The sequence below is a fragment of the Cricetulus griseus genome, chromosome 5 (genome assembly GCF_003668045.3).
Source record: "Cricetulus griseus strain 17A/GY chromosome 5, alternate assembly CriGri-PICRH-1.0, whole genome shotgun sequence".
Lineage (NCBI taxonomy): Eukaryota > Metazoa > Chordata > Mammalia > Rodentia > Cricetidae > Cricetulus > Cricetulus griseus.
In genome coordinates, this window is record NC_048598.1 from 76,661,719 (window position 1) to 76,687,616 (window position 25,898).

At 38.1% G+C, this 25,898-nt stretch overlaps 1 protein-coding gene across 3 annotated transcripts in view; it reads right to left on the reverse strand.

The window, feature by feature from the left end:
* Positions 1-25,898, reverse strand: part of Pign (phosphatidylinositol glycan anchor biosynthesis class N) — a 137,158-nt gene that overhangs the window by 73,306 nt on the left and 37,954 nt on the right. For all 3 annotated transcript variants that reach the window (XR_003485762.2, XM_027417857.2, XM_027417856.2), the window contains exons 13-19: positions 16,460-16,538; positions 14,897-15,079; positions 11,357-11,496; positions 7,824-7,923; positions 7,632-7,724; positions 6,520-6,611; positions 2,150-2,258 (exon numbers count right to left, since the gene is read on the reverse strand). Coding sequence is in view for 2 of the 3 variants with exons in the window: in XM_027417857.2 (XP_027273658.1) it covers positions 2,150-2,258; positions 6,520-6,611; positions 7,632-7,724; positions 7,824-7,923; positions 11,357-11,496; positions 14,897-15,079; positions 16,460-16,538 (796 nt within the window). In the remaining variant the exon portion in view is untranslated. The remainder of the gene's footprint in view (positions 1-2,149; positions 2,259-6,519; positions 6,612-7,631; positions 7,725-7,823; positions 7,924-11,356; positions 11,497-14,896; positions 15,080-16,459; positions 16,539-25,898) is intronic.

Below are 25,898 nucleotides of genomic sequence, written 5' to 3' on the forward strand. Positions count from 1 at the left end.
GACTAGGAGTCAAAGAGGATTCTGGGAAATGTAGTAGAGAAGTGGTGATCCAGGCAGGAAGTGACATAGCAAGGAGACTCATATTTAAGCAAGGAGAAACAGGAAGTGTCCCTTTTTCCCCTCCGCTCTTCCTCTAGCGGCACAATGTGATCCACTGGCAAGGAGGGACACCAATGGAAGATGTCCAATAAGATAAGTCTTATAAAATATATAGATTTATGATAATTAAGACTGAGCTAACAGATTAGAATCCTAGTCATTGGCCAAGCAGCATTTGTACTTAATATAAATCTATGTATTATTTTGTCCATCCAAAGGGTGGGTAGAACTTGGGCAGCTGGCAGAGACCGCCCACATGGTGGTAGGGCTCAGGCGGCTTTTGGCAGAAAGATTTATTGTAACACCTGGAAGCAACCTAGATGCCCCTCAACTGAAGAATGGATAAAGAAAATGTGGTACATATACACAATGGAATACTACTCAGTAGTTAAAAAAAAAAATGACATCTTGAAATTCCCCGGCAAATGGTTGGAACTAGAGAAAATCATTCTGAGGGGGGTAACCCCAACACAGAAAGAAAAGCATGGTATGTACGCACTCATAAGTGGATATTAGACATGGGGTCATAAGTGGATATTAGACATAGAGAAAAAAATAACCAGTCTACAATCCACAACCCCAGAGAAGCTAGGAAACAAGGAGCACCCTAAGAGAGACATACATGGACCCCTGGAGAAGGGAAAAGAAACAAGATCTCCTGAGTAAATTTGGACATCAGAGGAGGGAAGAAGGAGGTAAGAGAGAAGAGGGAAGGGGGAAGAGAACATGAGGGATCAGGAAGGTCGAGTTGGGGAAATGACTGAGAAGGAGAGCAAGAAAAGAGATACCTTAATAGAGGGAGCCATTATGGGCTTAATGAGAAATCTGGCACTAGGGAAATTCCCAGGAATCCACAAGGATGACCCCAACTAAGAATCTAAGCAATAACGGAGAGGCTACCTTAAATGCCCTTCCCCTATAATGATATTGATGACTACTTTAAATGCTATTACAGAGCCTTCATCCAGTAGCAGAAGCAGAGATCACAGCTAAGCACTGAGCTGAACTCCTGGAATCCAGTTGAAGAGAGGGAGGAGTGATGAGCAAAAGGGTCAAAACCATGCTGGGGAAACCCATAGAAACAGCTAACCTGAGCAAGTAGGAGTTCACGGACCCTAGTCTGACAGCTCATACTGGGGAGCCAATATGAGACCCGACCAGAACCTCTGAACGTGAGTGTCAGTTAGGGGGTTTGGGCAGTCTACAGGGCTGTTGGCAGTGGAACTAGTGTACAAACTGGCTTTTTGGAGTTCATTCGCTATGGAGGGATACTCTCTCAGCCTAGTTACAGGGGAAAGGGCCTGAGTCCTGCCCCAAATGATGTGACAGACTTTGATGATTCCCCTTGGGAGGCATCAAGGTCTTTGAGAAGTGGATGGGGGGTGGGGTAGGGAGATGGTGGGGAGGAGTGTAAGGATGGGAGGGAGATGAAATTGGGATTGGTATGTAAAATAAGATTGTTTTTAATTTAAATAAAAATTAGAAAAAGAAAAAGTACTTTCTATTCTTATCTATAAAAAGGTATCATTTTATAAAATAAGGCACCATGTAATCTTTAGCTTTCACATTCCCGTTAACTATTTATTACACTAACATGTTAAAAAGGAAACTGGCATTAAATTATTGAAAACCACACATAAACAGAGTATCTGGGCACCAACTACTGTTAAAAACGCCTAGTCTAATGTTCTTTTTGCTACATCGCAGCCAGCAACCACCTCAAGCCTATCTCCCAGGCTGTCATGTGTTGCCTTCATGTCAACAATTCCAGCTGCTGCCACTTCAAAGCAGGGAATCTCAGTCCACAGGAAGCACTTAGAGCTCTTTTGGTCAGTAAAGATGGCCTAAAGTCTCCTTAACTGCTGCTCCAGGCTACCTCTTGCTGACCTTTTTTCTATTTATATTTATTTCTGTGTGCCACCTTAAACAGAAAACTTATTTCTCAAGTGACAGTATTGAGTGATAGGAACACAGGGGTGTAACAGAGTATAACAATAAGATATTTTATTATATGGTTAGTATGATATACTATTGAAAATTTGTAACTGACCTGTAATAGAAGTACCAACAGCTCCTCCTTTACCAAAGTAATTTTTCTTTTTGTGAGAACTGTTACAATAGCCAGGGCCAACAGAAGAACCAGCAAGCCTGCACCCATTCTGTTTCAAAATATAATTCACATTAAAACTTTTCTAAAGAAGTTTACTAAAGACAGCATATTAAAACAGGAGACACTTAAATGTAGAACTCTAAAACACTTTGATTAATCCACAAGAGGTAGTAAAGCTGGCAGAGGAATGGTGAGAAATAGCAGGACAAGCCCATGGCAGGGCTACTTGGAACCACATTCCACAATTTTGGAATATTTACCTTATTACCTTATTTTTCCAATTCATTCTTTTTCATTCACCACTGCCATGTTTCTTAATCTGAACTAGGCAAATACCCAGAAGAGAATATAAAAGAAAACTAAACAGATGATTGTCATCATCTGCCATGCAGATTCTGAGAATTCATTCACACAGAGAAAAATACAGCACTCCATCAGGCCAAGCAGCTATCCCTCAGCTGGCATGGATGTAAGGTAGGGCAGTGGTCCCAAAGGTATTGGGGGGGATATGTAACCATGCAAGTCATCTTGTACATGATGAAATAGATAATTTTATTATCTAGTCCATCAGAAAGTTGGTCACTGAAGTCACTGGCAAATAATGTCAAAGAATTTTAACTCTCTTCATAAAACTCTGAGTAATATAACTGAAAATATGCTCAAGATATAATCTATAACTCTAAAAGAACTAAGGAAAAATGAGCTTGTTAGAGAAATAAGCAAGTGTAAATGCATGACTAGATACAGACCAAGAACATGATTGACTGAAGTTGATTGTTTTGTTTTTTTTTTTTTACTCTTCAGGCTCTTTGCTCTTTGGGGGGCCTGCCACCCAGCTCCCAAATAAATCACTCACAGAAACTTATTCTTTCTTATGAATGCCCAGCCTTAGCTTGGCTTGTTTCTAACCAGCTTTTCTTAACCTAAATTATCCCATCTACCTTTTTGCCCCTGGGCCTTTTCCTTTTCTTACTTCTGTATATCTTACTTTCCCTCTTACTCCATGGGTGGCTGTGTGGCTGTGTGGCTGACCCCTGAAATCCTCCTCTCCTTGCCCTTTTGCTTTCTTCCCAGATTTCCCACCTATCTTTTCTCCTGCCTCACTATTGGCCATTCAACTCTTTACTAGACCACTCAGGTGTTTTAGACAGGCAAAGTCACACAGCTTCATAGAGTTAAACAAATGCAACAAAAAAGAATGCAATACATCTTTGCATCATTAAAGAATGTTCCACAGCCTAAACAAATGTAACACATTTTACAGTAATATTCTACAACAACTGAAATTTGCTTTAATTTTTCAAATAATCTGAGTCACAAGAAAAAACATCACCACTTTAAGACATATTATAATAAAACTCAAGAAAACAGCTTGTATAGCTGTTTTTTTGCCTTTTATCTTTCTTTCAAAAATTTAAATTCATCTTAAGTTATTGGCAACACTCTTGCTTTAGTACACTGGCTCACCTAATCTGAGTGTTAACTATACATGTATCTGCTCTTCTTGTTTTATCCTTAAATGTTTCATGTATCTGTTTCTGTAATCTAGAGGATGGAATTGCTGTGAGAGATCATATGGAAATAGAACTTCCTCTATGAACTAAGAATAAAATAAATTGTATATAATCACAGGATGCCAACATGAACTTAACATTAATAGCAATTTAAATCAAGTTTAGAGAGAAACACTATAATTTTCAGAAACACAAATTTGAATTTTCACATTTTAGAAGGTTTATTTGCTTTCTGAGTCAGTTTTTAGTGGAATACATAAGTGGCAAATTTCTATGGAGATCGTTTATGCAATTTATTCCCCTTTTAGCATATTATAACTTCCCTAACTCTGTCAATGCTGCTTGAGCAGGACAAATGGACAGTGGCTGATAGAAGGAAAAAAAGGGCCTTACAGAGACACCAGAAGAACTCACAGGACAATCTACATAATAATGTATAAATATATAAAAGTATTAAAATTTACTTTCTCACTTGTTATGTATTCTACATGAAAGTTACAAAACTTTGACTTAGCAATCCTGTAATATGAAAGTATAGCTTAGATGCTGGGGTTTTATAATTCAGTACAATTATTGGGCTCTGTTTATAAACCACATTCCTAAAACAATTCCTGATCTAGCTCACATTGGTTTTGTTGTTTTGTTGTAAGAAACCAGGAAAACTAACCAACAAAGAAATGTAAAGAATTTCTTAAATTATTGTGTAGCTTGGACCTCTTGTGGGACTCTTAACAGTGGGAGCAGGGGCTGTCTCTGACTCTTTCAGTGGCTTTTGGGACCCAATTCTTCATACTGGGTCACTATGACTAGCCTTCCTACAGAGAGAGGTGCTTGACATGCCCATGTTTTGTTGATACTCATGGCAAACCTGTCCTTTTCTAAACAGAGTAAGAGTGGATTCCGAGGTGGGAGAAGAAGGGTTTTTTTTGGGGGGGGGGCTGAAAACAGAGGATAGAGGGGAAACTGTAGCCAAGAAGTAAATGAATAAATGCTTACTAAAAAATAATAAAAAGAATTCTTAAATTAACAATCACTTAAAATATTCAGTTAATCTTCCTGCTGTTAAAAAAAAAGATATACTCCTCCTCATCTTTTAACTATGAGGCTAAAATGCTTTTAAAAAATGCCCATAGTGAACCAGGCAGTGGTCCACACCTTTAATCATAGCACTCCATTGGCAGAGGCAGGTGGATCTCTAAGTTCAAAGCCAGCCTGGACTACAGAGCAAGTTCCAGAACAGCCAGGGATACACAGAGAACCCCTGTCTCAAAAAACACATTTTTTAAAAATGCCCAGAGCATTCAGATATAAGCAACAAAGATGAGTATATGATTAATAAAAAGAATGGAGTGGGGTGATATACCTGCCTAAATCTCAGCACTCAGAAGGCTGAGGCAGGACACTTGAGTTAGAGGCCAGCCTGGGCTACATATACAGGGAAAGGAACTGCAGCAGATAGATGAAACAAAGATAATTTAGTCAAGTACACACAGCCATACAAGGACACACACACACACGAGGTGGGGAGGAGTGCCAGTAGGTTACCTAAAAACAACTTAAAAACATAAAAGCAAAGGTAACCAATTATTTTTAACACTTGTCTATTTCATATTGAGGAAAAATGTATCAGCATTTGGGAACATATGTAAAACATAGGTTTATTTTATACAATTTGAATGGTTAAACACAGAAAAGTTTTCTAGCAAGTACAAGGTCCTGGAGTTGATTTCTAGTTCTGCAGACAAAACAAAATAAGACAACAATGGCTCTGCCCTCCCCCATGAACACTGCAACAGGAGAGCTGCCCCAGCTCTTGGGAGAGATGACACCACTCCCAACTGGCATGGGCCTAGGAGCGCTGGTTCAGTCCCTCATCTAAGGAGGCAGTCCCAGTGGACCCCAACCAGCTCAGCTACAACCCAGACCCACATCCCAGACTTTGAGTTGGCCCACCCTAACATGAGCCCCATTTATGGCCTGCTGCTGTGCATGAAGCAAGGGTAACCACAGGATCCCTATGACTGGGGACAACAAGAGGATACCCCAGAGGAGTTTCAGTGAGGGTCCAGTGATGATGGTATGCCAGAGGTCAGAGGCCTTGAACCAAATCAATGACTCATTGCAATGAACATTTGTGGGTAGGGCTGGTTGAACAAAATGTATACTTCGTGACACATGGCAGCTCCCAATGCCACTAGGATGAATGATGGAAAGATGGAAGATCGAGATGGGTTTTTCTTTTGTTTGTTCTGAATTAATCTATTAATCTTTTTTTTTTTTTTTTTTTTTTTTTTTTTTTTTTTTTGGTTTTTTTGAGACAGGGTTTCTCTGTGGCTTTGGAGACTGTCCTGGAACTAGCTCTTGTAGACCAGGCTGGTCTCGAACTCACAGAGATCCACCTGCCTCTGCCTCCTGAGTGCTGGGATTAAAGGCGTGCGCCACCAACGCTTTGGGGGGGTATGCTGTAGGAGTGAGGGGCAGATATGGAGGGAGTGAACACGACTGGAGTGTCTGATGTGAAATTTCCCAAAGAATTATGTTAAGAAAATAAAATTAAGATTAAAATAAAAAAGAACAATACAAAATAATTGTAAAGCTTTCAAAATAAATAGAGTTTTACCCCTATGGGAAAAAATTTTAATTCAAATAGGACAAACTTCCATTTGTCAATGCACGCACTTACACACACACATACACACACACACACAGGACAGGGCAGGAGGGGTGTTGTTTTTAAATGTCATAGTGTCAGTAGAGGATAAGTTCTACTGAAATGGAAAACAATAATATACGTACACTAGAGAGAGATCTGGCTTTCTACCCACAACAGGCATCAGTGGGAACACTGCCAGAAGCAAAGAGAAGAGAGCCCAACTCAGGTAGGTGATCTAGAATCAAGGAAAAAATATATTTAGACAAATATGGTTTAGAAATCTGTTTTTAGCATGCCATATAGTAAATGAATGTGAAACAAAAAGCAAAACCTGTCTGGTATTTACTGTGGAAAGTAATAGTTACTTTTGTAATGACAAAATGTATGGCAGGAAGCAACGGAAGGATTTGTTTTCCCTCCTAGTACTGTCCATCATGGCAGGGGGAGTCATGACAGCACCAGCTTGAGGCAGTTGGTCACACTGCAACACGTCAGGAAGCAGAGAAAGTGAACCAACGTTGCTGCTCACTTTGCCTTCTCTTTTTTTCCCCCTACTAGTCCCAGTAGTTCAAGGGAGGACTTTTCACCTTGATTAACCTACTTTAGAAATCTCTCAGACACTCCCAGAGACTTGTTTCTATAGGATTCTTAATCCCATCAAGATAACAGTCAAGATCAACCATTATAAATATGGTTACCTTAAATAAGATTTACTATCTGCTTTGGGTTTGTTTATTGTTAGAAATTTTCATACATGTACTTTATCAAATTCCCTCCCAACTTTTAAAACCCATTGAATCCACTTAATGCTACTTCCCTAGGAAAGAACTGTGTGGATGGGGCAAAGGGAAGTTACTCTTCAGACCCTCTAGTCCATTTTGCTGCTTTCAGCAGTGTCCAGACTTCTCCCTCATGAAGGTACTGGAGGCTCCACGAGTGCTCCAAACAAGCCAGCACTGCCTTTACAGCCTTTCTAGATCTCTGGCTCATTCCAAGAAAAACATTACGTACGTACCTGTGTGTGTGTGTGTGTGTGTGTGTGTGTGTGTGTGTGTGTGTGTGTGTGTGTGTGTGTGTGTGTTTGTGTGTGTGTATCAGAGACCAAAAGTTAATGTCAGCCCTCCTGTCCAAAGGACCAGGCCCTTCATATGACAGTGTATTCCACTCCTTTATTCAATAAAAAATTCTTTGAATCAAACACATTATCAACACAAAGTAACTACCAGTCTGTCCTGCGAACATTGAGTACTTATACCTTTGCTTGGGTCCACGGCTGAGTGAGAAATGGCCAACCCGCAAACACAATCAGTCCAGCTGTCAGCATGTAGCGGTAGAAGAAACTTAACACCTGGTGACATATTGCCAAGAAAATGAAGAGTAAGGTCACTTAAGACCTGTATCATGAAAATGCAAGACACTTGGAGATGCAGCCTGGTCAGGAACTCACCAGTACTTCAATTCCCAAGATAAAGACAAGTAAGTGGGCCACGAAATGGCTCGGAGGAAAAGTCAACAGTGATGCAACCAGGTCTTGAATAACTTGATATCTGTTTAAGGAGATGATTTACAAAAAGATTACTTCTAATTTGCAAAGCACTTTAAAATATCAACATAGTGAAAAAATAAAAGCTGCTCAAAGCTAAAAAAAATTACAGAAATTTCCATTCATATTTTTTTTTAAATTTAAGATAAAACATAGCAATTTGTCTCAATGGCTTTGCTTACTTTTATTGGTGGGAATCTTTAAGCATTTTGGGGAAAATGATGACAAGCGTTTGCTCAGTTTTTATAAATGTTAATGGCAATAAGCTATTCTCTCTCTCTCTCTCTCCCTCTCTCTCTCTCTCTCTCTCTCTCTCTCTCTCTCTCTCTCTCTGTCTCCCTCTCTTTCTCTCTCTCTCGTTTGTTTTGTTTTTCGAGACAGGGTTTCTCTGTGTAGTCTTGGCTGTCCTGGAACTAGCTCTGTAGGCCAGCTGGTCTCCAAAAGAGATCTGCCTGCCTCTGCCTTCCAAGTGCTGGAATTAAAGGTGTATGTCTCCACTGCATGGCTCAATAAAGTATTGTTGAATGGTGTTAGTTTAAACAAAAGTACATGCATTACAGATAATCCAGAAAGAAAATAATAACCCAAAAGTATAGAAACTGAAAAAAAAAAATATTGAAACTAACCTGGAAAACCTTATATCTACCACTGAGCTACATTCACAGCCTTAGGAGGGAAAGTCTTAATTGCATTTATTGACTTATTTATTTGTTTGTTTGTTCATTTATTTGCAATGCCAAGGACTAAACCTAGGTAGGGATCTACACATGCCAGACAACCAATCTGATATTAAGCTAAAACTCTGGCCTTCCACTTAAACTTTATTTAGTCAGGCTGGCCTCAAAACCCCAGTTTTTCTGCCTTAGCCTTCTGAGGAGATGGGATTACAGATATGCAACACTACTCTTAGCTTAATTGCACTTTTAAATTGAGCCAAATAACCTTTTCCAAACCCAATTTAAGATGTCATTAATTGTACACTAATTGTAATTGAGAATTTATAACCACCAAAAATGCATTACATACTTGAGTACATTTTACATTTCATCACAAAGAAGAAAAGCTTAGCATTTGTCGAGCATTAAGTAGGTAATTATAAAAGGCCAGTGTCATTTGGTTTATGACATTTTTCTGATTGAAAACAATGGCTGTAGAATGGAATGTTATCACACTGCTAAGTAGCCACATAGGAAAGAAAAGTCAGAACCACAAGGACAATATCTCTTTTGTTTCTACTGTGAATAAGCAAAGAAGCACAAAAGATTAAGTCATTTCGGAGAATTTTTATTCTAGAAAAAAAGGGTTAAATATTCCAATTTTATTTACTTATTTTGTGTGTATATGTATATGGATGTGCATGCCATGGTGTGCATGTGGAGGTCAGAGAAGAACCTGCAGGAATCTGTTCACTCCTTTTATCACTTGGGTCCCAGGTGCCTTGACACATGGAGCCATCTAGTCAGCTTGAAAACTCACTTTTTATGTTTTATTTTCCATTTATTAAAAGGGTAAAATAAAACATACTGAAAAATCAAATCTTCCCTTAAAATTTAAACATACATATGTTATCTCTACAATTATGCTATTTAATAATTCAGAAGGGGCTCTATAGTAGAGCAGAATTTTCTTCCAGCCTAGAAAACCTTTTAGAAAATTGTGAAACCAGAGAAATGATGTCAGGAAAAACAAACAAACAAACAAACAAACAAAAAGCCAATTATGAGCTAACTAAGCAAACCAATAGCCTTACTCCTTTTAGATGGTAATGTCATAGTGTATTCCTTGATCAGTGACTTTTTTTCCTTATATCTAAAGATATTTGAGGCATTTACATGTTTTAGTTCTTATATTTTAATATCTCAATTTTTTTAAAGTTTTATTTATTTATCATGTATACAGGGTTCTGCCTACATGTATGCCTGCAGGCCAGAAGAGGGCATCAGATCTCATTATAAATAGTTATGAACCACCATGTGGTTGCTGGGAATTGAACTTAGGACCTCTGGAAGGGCAGCCAGTGCTCTTAACATCTGAGCCACCTCTCCAGCCCTTACTATCTCAATATTTTTAAACCATATTTTTAGAAGATAGAATAATCAAGGACAGAATCAATAAATATTAGAATAAAAATATATAGTGTCAGGACCCACATGCTAGCCAGCTGCCATGGTTTTATTTTTTTAGAAAGTCTTTTCCTATAGAGCCCAGACCTGAAAATCCAGGTCCTCCTGCTTCTATCTCCCAGTACTGGGATCACGGCATGCACTATCACACCCAGCCTGTTATGCCATCTCAAAGATGCTCTTAAAAGTGTTTGAAACCTGAACGAGTGCCTTCCTTTCCAGTTGAATGTAATAAGAAGACCAATTTTACACCATGATCTTACTTATTATTACTTATGATCTAATGAAGCTTGCATGAAGATCAGAATGCAAAGTTAGCCATAGCCATAGAGGCCAGACAGGAGTGGCACACACCTTTAATCCCAGCAGCCACACTAGTCAGCCATAGAGGCAGGACATTGGTGGTGTATGCCTTTATTCCCAGCCCTAGAGAGGTGTATAAGACAGGAGCTCAGGGACTTTCTCATGTGGGATTCAGCATTCATTTTCTGCATTCAGCCTCAGTGAATCTGAGTAGCAGTTGAATGGAAATACAATCTGAGGCCAGGATTGCCCTCCCAGTCTGAGGTAGAGGTAAGAGCTAGTGACTGGCTATTTTACTTCTCTGATCTCTAGCTTTAACATCAATATCTGTCTCCAGTTTTTTTATTATTTGTACTACAGGGGCACTGCTTCCTTAAGGCAATACAAGTGAAGTCAAAAAGGTAAGCCAAAAGGGATGTTTAAAATTTAACATTATGCAGTTGAAAACAAAATGAGAGCGTTCGGACATTTGAGAGAATTATAGCCATCTTTTATGATTTACGCTACAGAAAACTTGTTGGGGAATATTCAATCACACTGTTAACTCTGGTTTGCATTTGCATTTATTAAATAAAATTAACCTTGGGTTAGGAGGCTGAGTTAGCAACTAGTTGACAGAAAGTAATCAGAGAGTATCAGAGGTCATCTGGAAGAGATAAAGAAGAGTTTTGAGTGGCACAGCTTTTTCTGTTTTGGTGGAGGACAAGTATGGGGTTTTTGGAAAATGCCAAGGAGATATGGAGGGAGTCAGACATACAGAATGAAAGAAAAGTAAAAAATCGAGATGCCAAAACACAGATTAATATAAATGGGTTAATTTAAGTTACAAGAGTTAGTTAGGAGCAAGTCTAAGCTATAGGTCAAGCTTTCATAATTAATAATAAGTCTCCATGTTGTTTTTTTGTGAGCTGGCGGCCCCAAGAAAAGTTCATTTACAAAATCTAATGCATTTTAAATGCAGATTTCACTGCCAGTGAAGTGGAAAATAAGGCAGAAAGACATGCTACTTACTCTCTTAGAACTGCATACCATATGGGTACTGGCAGCAAGCAATACACGTAGTAAGTCCAGGGACAGACTTGGATCAGCAGGAAACACACCACTAAAACACCGATAGCAACAAAGCTACACAGCAAGAGATAGTGTGGCTTCTGAAAATGAAACACAACATTCAAATACATCCAAATCCATGCCAATTGATAGTTTTTTATATTTTATAAAGGGAAATTTTTTTCTTCCTATGTTTCTTCAACTAGATGATTAATCAGAATTCTTTCAGAATGAAAAAAATCTATCATTTGAGGGTGAGAGCATATCAGGAAAGAAACTAGATATCCTAGAATGGTTACCATCAAGCAATTCTCAGCTGCAGACTGGTAATGGTCCTAAAGTTGGTTTGTAAATAACTCATTCAGAACTTTTAACATATAGTTCCGCATAGAAACAGTCTTTCTAAATTTTGACTGGCTTCTGTGGCTAGCTTACATTATCACATAATAATCTACTTCTCTTTTGGAAATAAACTTTCTTTCTACTCAAGCTCCACCCTGCCATGCTGACCACTTGCCTCTCTCCCACTACACCTAAACAGTTACTTGGCTCCTTCAGTTATAGCTAATGTTCTCAACCACCTGTTAAATAAAAAATTCGCTACACATAAGTCACTAATGCCAGCTTCACAGACTACCAAGGCCTCTTGGGACAGGTGTAAGTGCAAGGGTAAGGAACACACAGTCCAAGAACAGGGAAAGGGGTGCCTTTAAGGGAACATAATAATGCTAAGAACTAAAGTTCCAGTGTCTGAAGCAGTGGTTACAAAATGGTACAGAGTACAGTGAGCACCTTCAGAAGCTATTAAGAAAGAAGAAAGGAATGGGGGTGGTGAAAAGGCAGCTCTTTGTCTCCATTCCATGTTTTCTGCTTCCTCAGCCTGTTAGACAAGGGTAAATGTAGTAGGAATTAAGAACCTTTCTCTGGAAATACACAAATTTAGGAAGAAATTTTAAATAATTCCCATCTCTTTTGATGTTTTCCTCTACTGCCCAGAATATCATGAAGTAAAAATCAAGGATAAGTTGGGATATCAATGTAAAAGGAGGCTGAAACCCAGCATTATAACTAAGAGCTTAAGGTTCAAGTTCATAAACTGGCTATGACATCGTGATGGACGTCCTCGGTTGTCAACTGTACACACCTGGAAGAGGAAACTTCAAGTGAGGAACTGTTTCCATCATATTTGCTTGTGGGCATGTCTGTTTACTTGATCAACAACTAAGTGGGAGGGATTAGTACAAAGTACAACGTTTTCCTTAGACAAAATTTTCTTCTCTTCATAATATGGGAACAATAAATGCATACATATTTCTCCATAATAAGAAATCAGATTCATAGGGCTTAACAAAGGAGCTAGAACATTATTGCTGCTTACTAAATGATGGCTATCATTTTATTTTTAATTCTTCTTTGCATTAGTCTCAGCAATCATAGAAATCTCTCAATCAATACCACAAGAAATGTGTCACCAATATCATGTAGGATGGCCATTTGTGTTTGTTTCTTACCTACTTTATTTAATACCAACATTTTTCATGGTAAAATCTGGATGTCATATTTCTCTGTAGAACACCTAGCATACAGAACATTGTACTGTATACTCAATTAAATACTTACTGCACTATCAAACTAATAAACAAAAAGAACTACAAACTATAAATTCTTAGCACATTAAGAAAACATCATATTTTTTTTTTGAAATGTTCTGAACAGCAAGAGGAAAAAAGCAGTCTTTGGCCCAGATCTCAGTCCCCTGCATCCTGACTGGGAGGCTGTTACAAAGTTAGTTAATTCCCCTCAGCTCAGTCTCATCTTTGGTAAACAGAAGTTACAGTGCACAGTTAGAGGCGAAGATGGTTGTATACATTTCAAGGACTCAGTAGAATTCCTAGCTACAACTCTCCATTACCAAAACTTAGTTATTTGTGTATTTCTCTAACAAGTAGGAAATAATTTCCTTTACAGCCAACTTCAAATACATTGAAATAATTAAAATTACTTGGAAGAAATTATTTAAGATGTGTTACAGAACTGTAAAAACTCAAAATTAAGCAATAATGTTCTTCCCTACAATAAAAACAAAATGTAAAATGGTAAAAGTTACCATTACAAATGTTTACAGACTATTATTACTAAAAATATATTGGATTTGGACATGGTAATAATCATTACAGAGAATGAAGCAAAGGAAATGGAGGAGGATACTCTGCCTGGTAAATGACAGTCAGCAATACACTTTAAGATAACAGAGTGTTTTCAAGCAATAAAACCATGTATGCACTGTTACAGTCTCTAGTTAGAACAATGCTTCTTAACCTGTGGGTCATGACCCCATTGAGGTATAGAAGGACACTTTCACAAGAGTCACCTAAGATAATTGAAAAACACAGATATTTACATTATAATTCATAACGGTAGCAAAATTACAGTTATGAAGTAGCAATGAAAATAATTTTATGGTTGGGGTCACACAACATGAAGAACTGCATTAAAGGATCACAACACTGGGATGGGTGAAAACCACTAGTTTAGAAGTTTGACCTCTTCCTTTCATTGAAAGAGCATTAAGCTAGGCTTGCATTCTGAAAACAAAGTAAAGAACACTCTGGAAATGTATAAGTAAGAAAGTTGAAGTAAGAATAAAGTCAAAGAAACATAAATATTACTTGAATTTTTATTAATGTTTAAACAATGATTTTATTGTTTGTCTAGCTATTAATATGAGATAACTATAAATATACCACTTTGGACTGGTTTGGGTTTTTTTCTGGGTTTTTTGAGACAGGGTTTCCTGTGTAGCCCTGGCTTTCCTAGAACATACTCTCCAGACAAGGATGACCCCAAACTTAAAAATTCAACTGCCTCTGCCTCCTAAGTACTATGATGAAAGCTGTGCTCTATCATGCCTGGCTTGAAGTGGGGTTTTCTTTTGTTTTTAAAAGATTTATTTATTGTTATTTTACTATTGTGTGTGTACCTGCATGAATTTATGTGTCATGTGTAATCAGATGTCTGGGGAGGCCAGAGGCCATCGGATTCCCTGGAACTGGAGTTACAGGTGATTGAGAGCTACCTGATACAGGCACCAGGAACCAAACTCAGGTCCTCAACAAGAGCAATAAGCATTCTTCACCTCTGAGCCATCTCTCCAGGCCCTAGAGTCCTTTGCTAATATCCTATTCTAGAAGTGTGTGAAATATTTAAATTGAGTAGTTTTTTAAAAAAAAAAAAAAACAGAAACTCAGTATCATTAAGACTATGCTTCTCTTAAGTTACAGAGCAGTGTTATCAATGTACCCTCTTAGCCACTGAAAAAAATAGACACAACAGAAAACACAGCAATACAAAGAAAGCAAAGGACAGACACATCTGTTCATTTACTCTTACAATTTCACATTCTAAGAACACATTATACATGTTTTGGTTCGGTTTCTTAGTCCTTACTCCTGGTGACTTTGATACCATCACCCGAATCTTTGTTACATCTTCTGAACTTACCTTAACTTCCTTCCTAGAACTTCTTGTGAAATTAGAATGAGACTTGAGGATTAACAAAGAAGCATAAGATGTCCATCCCACAAAACCACTTGCAACACTGATGCCCAAAAAGAATCTGTCATAAGTGTGATAATAGGACAATCCTTTCAATGCAAGGTCAATCAGTTCCTCACAGAGGGAGACCTATGGGGACAAAACATAAGTAGAACTTGCAGTGAAACAATAAAAGCCAAGTTCCCCAAACTAAGGAAAACTGGCCTTCCATAGAACCAAACCTCTAAGCAGACTGGAGTGAATAACTATGGATGAGAGGATTAGGAACAGATTTCAACTGTGAGAATCTTTAAAAACATGAAAAAAAAAAACCCCTCAAAATAAAACAAATTTTTCAATTTGAGAAGCTAGGGCATTTTAATGGAAACTGTCTGTGATCTATGTGGTGATTGAAAGTAATTCACTATGCAAAATGGTCCTCAGATGACACACAGATGAAATGAAGGTTCTCTAGCATATATTCCAAATAATGAAAAAGCCCATATGTATATACATATGTAAGCATGTGTGCATATGCATTATATTTTACTTCCATATCACATTATGCAAATCTACTATAAAGCATCACCAAAATAACAGTATGTTCGAAGAGAAGAATAGTTTAGTGAGCTGGGGACATAGTTTAGTAGTAAAATACTTGCCTAACATATGAGAGGCCTTGGGTTCACACACTATCAAGGAAAAGCTTAAAATTTAAAATCATATTTTAAAATTACAAATATAAAGCCAGGCTTTGGTGGCACACACCTTTAATCCCAGCACTCGGGAGGCAGAGGCAGGTGGATCTCTGTGAGTTTGAAGCCAGCCTGGTCTCCAGTGGGAGGGCCAGGATAGGCTCCAAAGCTACACAGAGAAACCCTGTCTCAACAAACCAAAAAAAAAAAAAAAATTACAAATATACAGATGGTAAGTATTTAGACAATTTTTAAAGATGGAAGTAGAATTTTTAGTGAGGCATGGTGACACATGTCTGTATTTCAAGCTGCTTTAAAGGCTGAGGTAAGACAGTTGCAAGTTTGAGACTAGCCTGGGAAACTGCAATTCTCTGTCTAAAAAAAAAAAGTAAACAAATTGATAAATTAAATAAATGAAATAGGGCTGGGGATGCAGCTCAGTGGTAGAGTACTTTCTTAGCACACACAGAACCTTATTTTCAAACCCCCGATGAAAATACAATACAGTACAATACAGAAAAACAGTTGGGTAGAGGCAGCTAGAGTCAAAGCTTTGTTATGAATGTTGTGGTGTAAATGGCAAATAGGGTTCTCTGAACTTCCTAAGAGGGTGATGGTTACTTGAAATTTGTTTGTTTGTTTTTTTCATAAAAAAAAAAGCAATACAGTTCCTACAGTTCCTTTCTAAAACCAAATCAGAAAACTGCAGCCATTTATGATCTGAAGTAAGGAGAAGCATGTCTGAGCCTAAAGGCCTTCCTCAGGGAACCCCTTAGCCTGCCTGGGGTCCCACAGATAGCTCACCCTGCCCTGACCCCAGTGCCCATCAACTTACTACTTCATCAAACTTTTCTTGTTTTATGTAAGACCTTGCTTTTCTTAAAATATCCAACTGTTGAGAATCAGAGAGCAACCTACAAAAGAAAAAGAAGAGTTTTAGTGTTTCCTCATTTGGTTTTTATCATTTCTTCCTTTGTATTCTGTTTTTGAAAATAAGACAGTAAAAACTAAGAAACAAACCAAAACCAACTAAAAGTAGAAAAAAAAAAAAGAAACATTAAGATAAACTGTACTGTTGCTGTATCCACATACCTCTAAGATAGAGATTATGGTAAAACTTAGTTCTCTTAACCCCAGATTTCCTTTTATTTTTAAGCTTTTTGGTAGTGTAAGAAAGCCTTCCACATGATGCGCAAGTGCCCCGCTGATGAGTTATACTCCAATCCATGCCACAAAGCTTCAAACAAAAACTACATAAACCATCATTCTATAGAGATTTAAGGCTACAACAAAGAAATTCTGATTAAATCAAGGTAATTAATAGACCACTGAACTCCATCACTAAGTCTTGTTGTGTGTGTAGTAGACACAAAGATAGGGTAGCATGGTGACTCACTGAGTGCACTTTGTATGCCTAACCAAAACAGGGCCTAAGAATTAAAGCACATTAAAGAACTTCTCCACCAAAGCCTAACCAACAATGGGAGTTAATGAATAACTGGAACCTATTCAGCATTCTTGCACTACAGTGTGCTCAGAGAAATACTAAAGAATAGAGAATAACTCAAAACTGCATAAGCCCAAAGGCATTGTTAACATTATAGAATAAAGAAAGCAACAAATATCAGAACAACTACCTTTATGAAATGAATATGTATGCTTAAATGCAAATTTGAATAGATACTGCTGAACTAAGCCTACATTCCTGAAGTGAGTACCATCCATCACATCTTAACACACAAAAAATTACTGAAGGCAATGGAAGTTATATGACATAAGACAACGACTATGACAATTGTACATGATTCAACACATTATAATCATTTGTCTTCTTTCTAGTTAGTGGTTCCCCATCTCTAATAAGACTTAACTTTGATGAGAAGTATATCTTTTAAATAATTTGAAGTGGAACAGTCTGAAATTTATTTTAGAATTTGAGACTCTTTAGAGAATACATATAATCCCAAATCTTGTGTTTTTCCAAAAAATTAATGAACCACAGAAGACTACCTATGAACTTTCTTGCATTTCGCAAGAAACGCTGATTAAGCATCAGTGTTGAGGGGCTGGAGAGATGACTCAGTGGTTAAGAGCACTTGCTTTTCCAGAGGACCTCAATTCAGTTCCCAGCATGCACTTTAGGTGGCTTGCAATTGCTTATAACTGCAGTTCTGAAGGTCCAATGCTCTAGCCTACACATACACACACACACCCGCCAACCCCCCCCGCCACACACACACACACACACACACACACACACATACACCCCTACACATAATTAAAACTACTACAAATAAACTTAAAAGGAAAAACAACCTGTTTTAATTCTAAGATCTACCAGCTCATTCAACTGAGGAGAACCCAATCAATAGCTCTCATGTTTCTGACTTTGGGAGAACCCATCATCCTCCCATCCTCACCCTCCACAGAATTGACTTAGATCTGTAAAGAAAAGGGGTCGGTCAGAGCCCAGAAGCAGCATCAGTGAGAAACCCGAATTCCAGCCTAGAAGCAGCATCAGAGGAAGGCCTGAGCTTCATTCATGTCTGGAGCAACATCAAGGGAGCCATGTGTCCAGAACCAGAAGCAGTGTCAGAGGGATGTCCCAGATGAAAACCCAGGAGCAGTGTTGGAGGTAGTTTCAAGCTACAGGCCCTGAGCATCATCAATGAGAAACCCAAAACCCATCCTGGAAACAGCATCAGAGAAAGGCTCAAGCTTCAGGACTGGTGCAGTATTAGAAGGAGGCCCTACCCTCAGCCCCAGGAGCAAGAAGTGATCACCAGGTGGAAACAGCAGCAATGCGTTCCAGCAGCAGCTTCCAGAAACTACTGCAAAAAGTTTCTCTGGGAAAGAACACCTGTGTCCCAGCTAGCATCCACTGCCATTTCTCAGTGGGATATACCCCAGTACTACATTGACTCAGCCTCATCTGCATCTTCAACAGAAGGAACATTCACAGGAGCTGTAGCCCCACTTGCACCTCAAGGAGTGACCACCTAGCATTGGGCCCACTTCCACCAGGAGGAGCGTTCACCGGAAGCTCTTCTTTGCTTGGACCTGAAGGATCAGTCAAGGGAGCCACAGTCCCCAACTACACCAACTGGAGAAAGAGAGAACTCCTGAAGCACAAGCTCCACCTATATCGATTTGAGGAAGAGATGCATAGACAACAAGGTAAGAATACACTCAACAATATAAAGAGCAATAGGGACCGCTAGAAACTAGTGGTGCTACAACAAGACCTGAACATCCCAACACAGATGAAGCAGAAGAAGAGGACTTAAAAAATAATTTTATAAGGATGATTGAGGCCCTTAAAGAAGAAATGAAGAATTCTCTTAAATGGAGGAAAAGACAAACAAAAAATTGAAAGATATCAACAAATCCCTTAAAGAAAACCAAGAAAAAGCAATCAAACAAGTGAAGGAAACAATTCAAGGCATGAAATCTGAAATAGAGGCAATAAAGGAAACACAAACTGAGGTAATTCTGGAAATGGAAAATCTGGGTAAACGATCAGGAAACACAAATACAAGTATAAACAACAGAATACAAGAGATGGAAGACAGAATTTCAGGCACTGAAGATAACTTGGAGGAAATTGATTCATCGGTCAAAGAAAATTTTAAATCCAACAAATCCTTAACACAAAACATGCAGGCAATCTGGGACCCCATGAAAAGACACACCTAAGAATAATAGGGATAGAAGGAGGAGAAGAAGTCCAACTTAAGGGCGCAGAAAACATATTTAACAAATCATAAAAGTTCCCCAACCTACAGAAAGACATCCCTGTGAAAATACAAGAGGATTACAGAACACAGAATAGACTAGACCCCCCCTAAAATGTTCCCTTGTCACGTAATAATCAAAACAATAAACATACAAAACAAAGAAAGAATATTAAGAATATTAAAGGAGAAAGGCCAGGTAACATATAAAGGCAGACCTTTCAGAATTACACATGACTTCTCAGGGGAAACAATGAAAGCCAGAAGGTCCTGGTCAGAGGTTATGCAGACACTAAGGAATCTCGACTAGCACCGACTACTTTACCCAGCAAAGCTTTCAATAACCATAGATGGAGAAAACAAAATATTCCACGATAAAACCAAATTGAAACAATACCTATCCACAAACTCAGTCCTACAGAAATTACTAGAAGAAAAACACCAATCCAAGGAAATCATCTATATCCACAAAAACACAGGAAATAGATGAGCTTACAGCAACAAAACCCAAAGACAATTTAACAGACAATGCCATCACCAACAACAAAAACAAAAATAACAGGAACTAGAAATCACTGGTCATTAATATCCATTAATATTATTGGTCTCATTTCACCTATTTAGAAAAAAAAAGGCTAACAGATTTGATACGAAAGCAGAATATGTCTTTTTGCTATGAAACACACTTCAAACTCACAGACAGACATTACCTCAGTGTAAAGGTTTGGGAAAAAAAGAAACTAGAAATCAAACTACCAAATAATCCAATTAAAAATGGGGTACAGATCTAAAGAGAGAATTCTCAAGAGAAGAATCTCAAATGGCAGAAAGACACTTAAGGAAATGGTCAACATCCTTAGTCATCAGGGAAATGCAAATTAAAACCACTCTGAGATTCCATCTTAAACTGATCAGAATGACTAAAATCAAAAACACCAATGACAGCTTATCCTGGAGAGGATGTGGAAAAAAGGGGAATGCTCCTCCATTGCTAGTGGGAGTGCAAACTTGTATAGTCACTTTGGAATCAGTATGGCGATTTCTCAGAAAATTAAGGAACAACCTACCTCAAGTCTGCAAATACCACTGTTGGACATATATACCTGAAGAAGGCACATTCACACCACAAGGACATTTGCTCAACTATGTTCATAGCAACATTATTTGTAATAGATAGATCTTGGAAACAGCCTAGATGTCCCTCAATTGAAGAATGGATAAAGAAAATGTGGTATATTTACACAATGGAGTACTACTCAATGGTAAGAAATAATGACATCCTAAAATTCACAGGTAAATGGGCAGAACTAGAATTAAAAAAAAAAAAACTATCCTAAGTGAGGTAACCCAAAACCAGAAAGAAAAATATAGTATATACTCACTTGTAAGTGGATACCAGAAATAAAGCAAATGGTATCCAGCCTACAATCCATAGTCCCAGAGAAGCTTGAGCCCTCTTCCAGAAACAGATGGAAGCAGATGCAGAAATCCACAACTAACCAATGGGCCAAACTCCTGGAGCACACTCAAAGTGAGGGAAAGAACAAAAGAGTCAAGACCATGATGGGGAAGCCCACAGAATCAGCTGACCCAAGCTAGTGAGAGATTACCAACTCAGGTCTGACAAATGGGGAATCTGCATAAGACCAAACTAGAATAGCTGACAATGGTGCCACTGGGACAATATATAAGGCCACTGACAGTGTGTCCAAGACCTAACACTAATGTACAAACTGACTAGTGGAGCCTATTCTATATGAAGAGATAGCATGCCCAGTCTAGACACACGGGTGTGGGGGTGGAGAGGTGCCTTTGTCCTGCCTCAACTAGATGATGGGACAGATTTAGTAGACTTCTATGGGAGGCTTTACCCTCTCCATGGAGCAGATGGGAGGAGAGAGTGGAGTGAGTGGGAGGAAAGAAGGGAGGGGGGACTGGGATTAGAATGAAAAATATAAATTTAAAAAAAAAAGAGGGAAAAAAAGATGTCAAGGGCAGGAATAGAAAGAAAGTGAAAAAAGTTACTATAAAATGTTGCTTTGGTCCCATTTTCTATGCTTTTGAACACGAAATATTTGGAGTGTCTTCCTGGAAGCTATAGAAATTGAATTTCTGTACCAAGGGGACAGGCATCTTTCTTGAGGGCTGTATCCAAACTGAATTTGGCCAACAAAAATTTATAGCTGACCTCTCTGACCTACTTTGATCATGAATACTGACTGCATCCACCAAGTTCCTTGCAATTGATATGGCTTCTTTTATCTACTTCATTAATTCTAAGATCCCTAGACTATTTCTACTCCTCTTAATTTCTCATGATCCCAGACACACACACACACACACACACACACACACACACACACACACACACACACCACTTTTCATTTGTCACCCATCTTGCATTCACATCTGAGTTCTTGTCTATAAAGATCTTTATGCCTTCTAAAATCGAATCTTTATGGCCCATTCCAAATCTCTCCTCAAACCATTACCACTTTACTGTGGGTTAATAATCAGCTTATTCACATTCAATTACATTTCAACATCATCGGGGCCAAGATAATGCCTTATACTTTCATTAATTTTCACAATAATACTTAGCAAAGTGCTAAGCACACAGAATGAATCACTAAGTCTTAATGGGTAAGAAATTCTATCAAAGCGCCTGTTGTAGCACATGCCTGTAGCTCACGGGGTTCAAATGATCTCAGGTTTAGGACCAGCCTCAGCTTCATAGCAGATTTCAGACAAGAATGAGCACAGAGTGAGACTCAGGCATATTTGTTTGTTTTGTTTATAAAACTACTACAATTCTGTAGGCCTATAAATAGGAAAAAAATAAAAGAATGGTATAGTAATAGTGTCGTTCTAAAAATACTAAGGACTTGCTAAATTAAGTTAAAAAAAGATAAAAATTCAGAAGAATGAGAGAACGATTTTGAAAAAGTATTTGTGCTTTTTCAAATGATGAAGACTCATGTAAGGAAACAGGAGCCAGGGAATGATAACATATGTTTAGACATATCAAAAGTTTGGCATGTCCGCACATGGTTCATCTGGATAGCAATCAGAATTACCTGAGACTGCAGTTCTCAACCTGTGGGTCCTAAGAGATATCCTGCATATCAGATACTTACATCATGATTCATAACTAGCAAAATTGCAGTTATGAAGTAGAAACAAAATAATGTTATGATTGGGGTCACCACAACATGAATAATATTAGAGTCACAGCATTAGGAAGGTTGACAATCACTGATCTAAGACATACCCTTTGGGTGTTTCCAGAAAATATTAACTGAGGGGTAAGATCTTCCCTCAAAGTGAGTGGTACCTTCCAATGTATGTCAGAGACATAAAGGAAAGAAGCAATGCCACCTGCCTTGCTTTTCATACAGGAAGTATGTCTACTGCTGCTGCCACTTCTGTCCTCTACTCAGTCAAGCTCCAGCTTCTATCACACTCCAGTAACTCTCTTGGGAGTTTCCAGGCCTTCCTTAGAGACTGAATTGGAAAGGCTGAGACACTGGCCTCTCCACTAATACGAAGAGCCATTGTTGAGACTCCCCAGCCCACATCCTATAAGCCAGGCTATCACATCCTATTTAAGAGTATATGAATTCTATTGGTTCTGTTCCTCTAAAGGTCTCTACCTAATATACTATGAGATTCATCAAAACTTCACTGTGGCACAATGACAACAAAGACTGATAAACTTCATCAATAAAATTCATTTTTTTCTTTTAATTTTCCACCAAGCTGAAAAGAGATTACAATAAATTTTCTCTATATCACATATTTTAAACATAAAGTCCAAATTATAAGATATAATGTGTTCATATTCCCATTAAAAAAATAAACAAAATAAAAACCAACCAGCCCAAAGAGGTTTGGGGAGACTGAATGAAGCCATAGGTAAATTCAAACAAATGAGGGAAATTTGGAAGCATAAACAAGAACACATCTTCACATTATACAAAATGTAAAGAATTGAAAAAAACAAGCATTCAACTCTGTAATTTTATTTCCTGTTGAAAAAATAACCTAAAGAAGCATGGTAAAAAGCTAAACTAGGTTGTGTGTTACTGGAGCTTCTCATCCCACCAGGTCCCACAGTTGCTTTTCCCCCAAATAAACACACAGACACTATATTATAAAACTGTTGGCTGATGGCTAGGGCTTCTTATTGGCTAGCTCTCTCTTAATTTTTAACCTATACTACTAATCTATGTATTTCTATGTTTGTTTTGGTTTGAGTTTGGTTTGTTTTTTTGATTCACATGGGGGGGGGTCTTTTCTTTTTCTATTGTTTTCTTCAGTTTCCTCCTGCATTGTTTTATATTTGTTATTATAGAGGTTTTCCACCTCTTTCTTTAAAGATTATTCTTAAAGTGATTTGTTTGGCTATTGTGAGTGGGATTGGTTTCCTGATTTATTTCTTAAATGCTCTTTACTGGTTGATAGAAAAGCTACTGACTTTTATATATTGATTTTATACCCTGCTACTTCAGCTGAAAGTTTAATCAAATTTAAGAATTTCCTAGTGAGATCCTTAGTACTTTTTAGTTATATGATCGGATCATAAGGCAGGGAGCCTAGTGCTCCACTTTCAGGCAAATTACAGCAAGAAACCACCCTGCAAATGGCTATACTGCCAAAAGTTATCCCCAGATTCACTGCAATCTTCATCAAAATGACAATCATTGAGGTTACAGGAAAAAAAAAAAAAAAGGAATCCTAATATTTAAACAGAAGCACAGAAGAGACTGACTTGCCAAAGCAATCCCAAGCAAAAAGAACCATCCTGAAAACACCACAGTGTCTGATTTCAAACTGTACTGCTGAGCCATAGTAACAAAACCAGGATAAAAGTGGAACAAAACTAGGCATGTACATCAATGGAATAGAACAGAGGACCCAGAAACAAAAGCACATAGAGGTAACCTGTTTTTGATTTGTTTTAATATTTTATTTAATTTTTATGTTCAATCATCTGATTCTTGATAAAGGCACCAAAAATATACTTTGGAAAATATATTCTCTTTAACAAATGGTACAAAGAACACTATATCCACGTGTAGAAGAAAGAAACTAGATCTCTAACTCTCACCTTGTAAAATCAATGCAAATGGATCACATAACAAGGTAGAACTTTAAGACTACTAGAGGAAAACATGTCATGTCCAGGCACAGGCAATCATTTTCTGAGTAGGTTCCAATCACTCAAGAAGTAATGGTAAAATCAAGGAATGGGTTTGCATTTAATTAAAAAAGCTGTCCACCAAAGGAAACAATTAACTAAAGATTCAGGGAAATGCCATACAAAGCATATTGAAGGGACTGGAAAAATGTCTCACTAGATGCTCTTCCAGAGGGCATGAGCTCAGTTCCCAGCAACCACATAGGGCAGCTCCCAACTGCCTGTAACTCCAGCACCACAGAATCCAACACCCTCTTCTGGTATCCTTAGGTATCTCCATGCATATGGCATGTGCACACACACACATAGAGGATTAAAAATAAATCTTAAAAACAAAAACTACATAGAGTCCTACTCATTCTAGTCAGGAGGCTAGCCAATATTAAAACATAAAACAATAAATACTTTCCAGGATGCCAAAAATGAAGTGTGGGAACTTATACATAGTTGGTAGAAATAAAAGTTAGTACATCCACCATAGAAATCAGCATGGTGGTTCCTAAATAAAGAAGAAAAAAGAATACCTACTACACCTCTCCCAGTTATTCATCTCAAGGAATCAAAGTATACAACTCTGATACTAATGTATCCATTTTATCAGGCAGTTATTCACAACAGCCATGTTATGGGGTCAGCCTAAGTGCCCATCAGCAATTGATAGATTTTCATATAAATTGTGACTATCAGTGTTAGTCAGCCATAAAAAATAATGAAATGGTGCCATTTGCAGAAAAATGGAGGAAAGTTAATATCTTAAAAGATGTAAGTCAGACTTTCTTTTTAAGGACCAGTGGGGTGGTTTAGCACATAATTTCACTTGCTGCTAAACCTGACAACCTGAGTTCTATGGTGATATATTGTTTATGACTTATTAAAGCCACAGGAGATCAAAACAGTAAAGAAGCTATATTAGTTAGTTATATAAGCTAGGTGGTGGTGGCATACAACTTTAAGCACTCAGTATTAGGAAGTAGACAGATCTCTGTTAGTTCGATGCCACACTGACTACACGAAATTGATCCAGTCCTAAAAGAAACAGCTCGCACAAAGATGATCCCAGAACCTGGGCCTTTAATCCCAGCACTAAGGAGGTGGAGACAGGAGTGATATGGCTGGTTGTACAAAGGCATATAAAGAGGAGGAGTAAGGAACACAGAGCCTTTCTTCTGAGGATTCCTAAAGGTAAGATCTACTGGCTTGGCTGCTTTGCTTCTCTGATCTTCAGCTTGAATCCCAATATCTGTCTCTGGGTCTTTATTTTTCTTGCTACAGAGTTCTACCCCAAACCCACATGGTGGAAGGAAGAAACAGATTGTATGCACTGTCCTCTGTTTGCCATA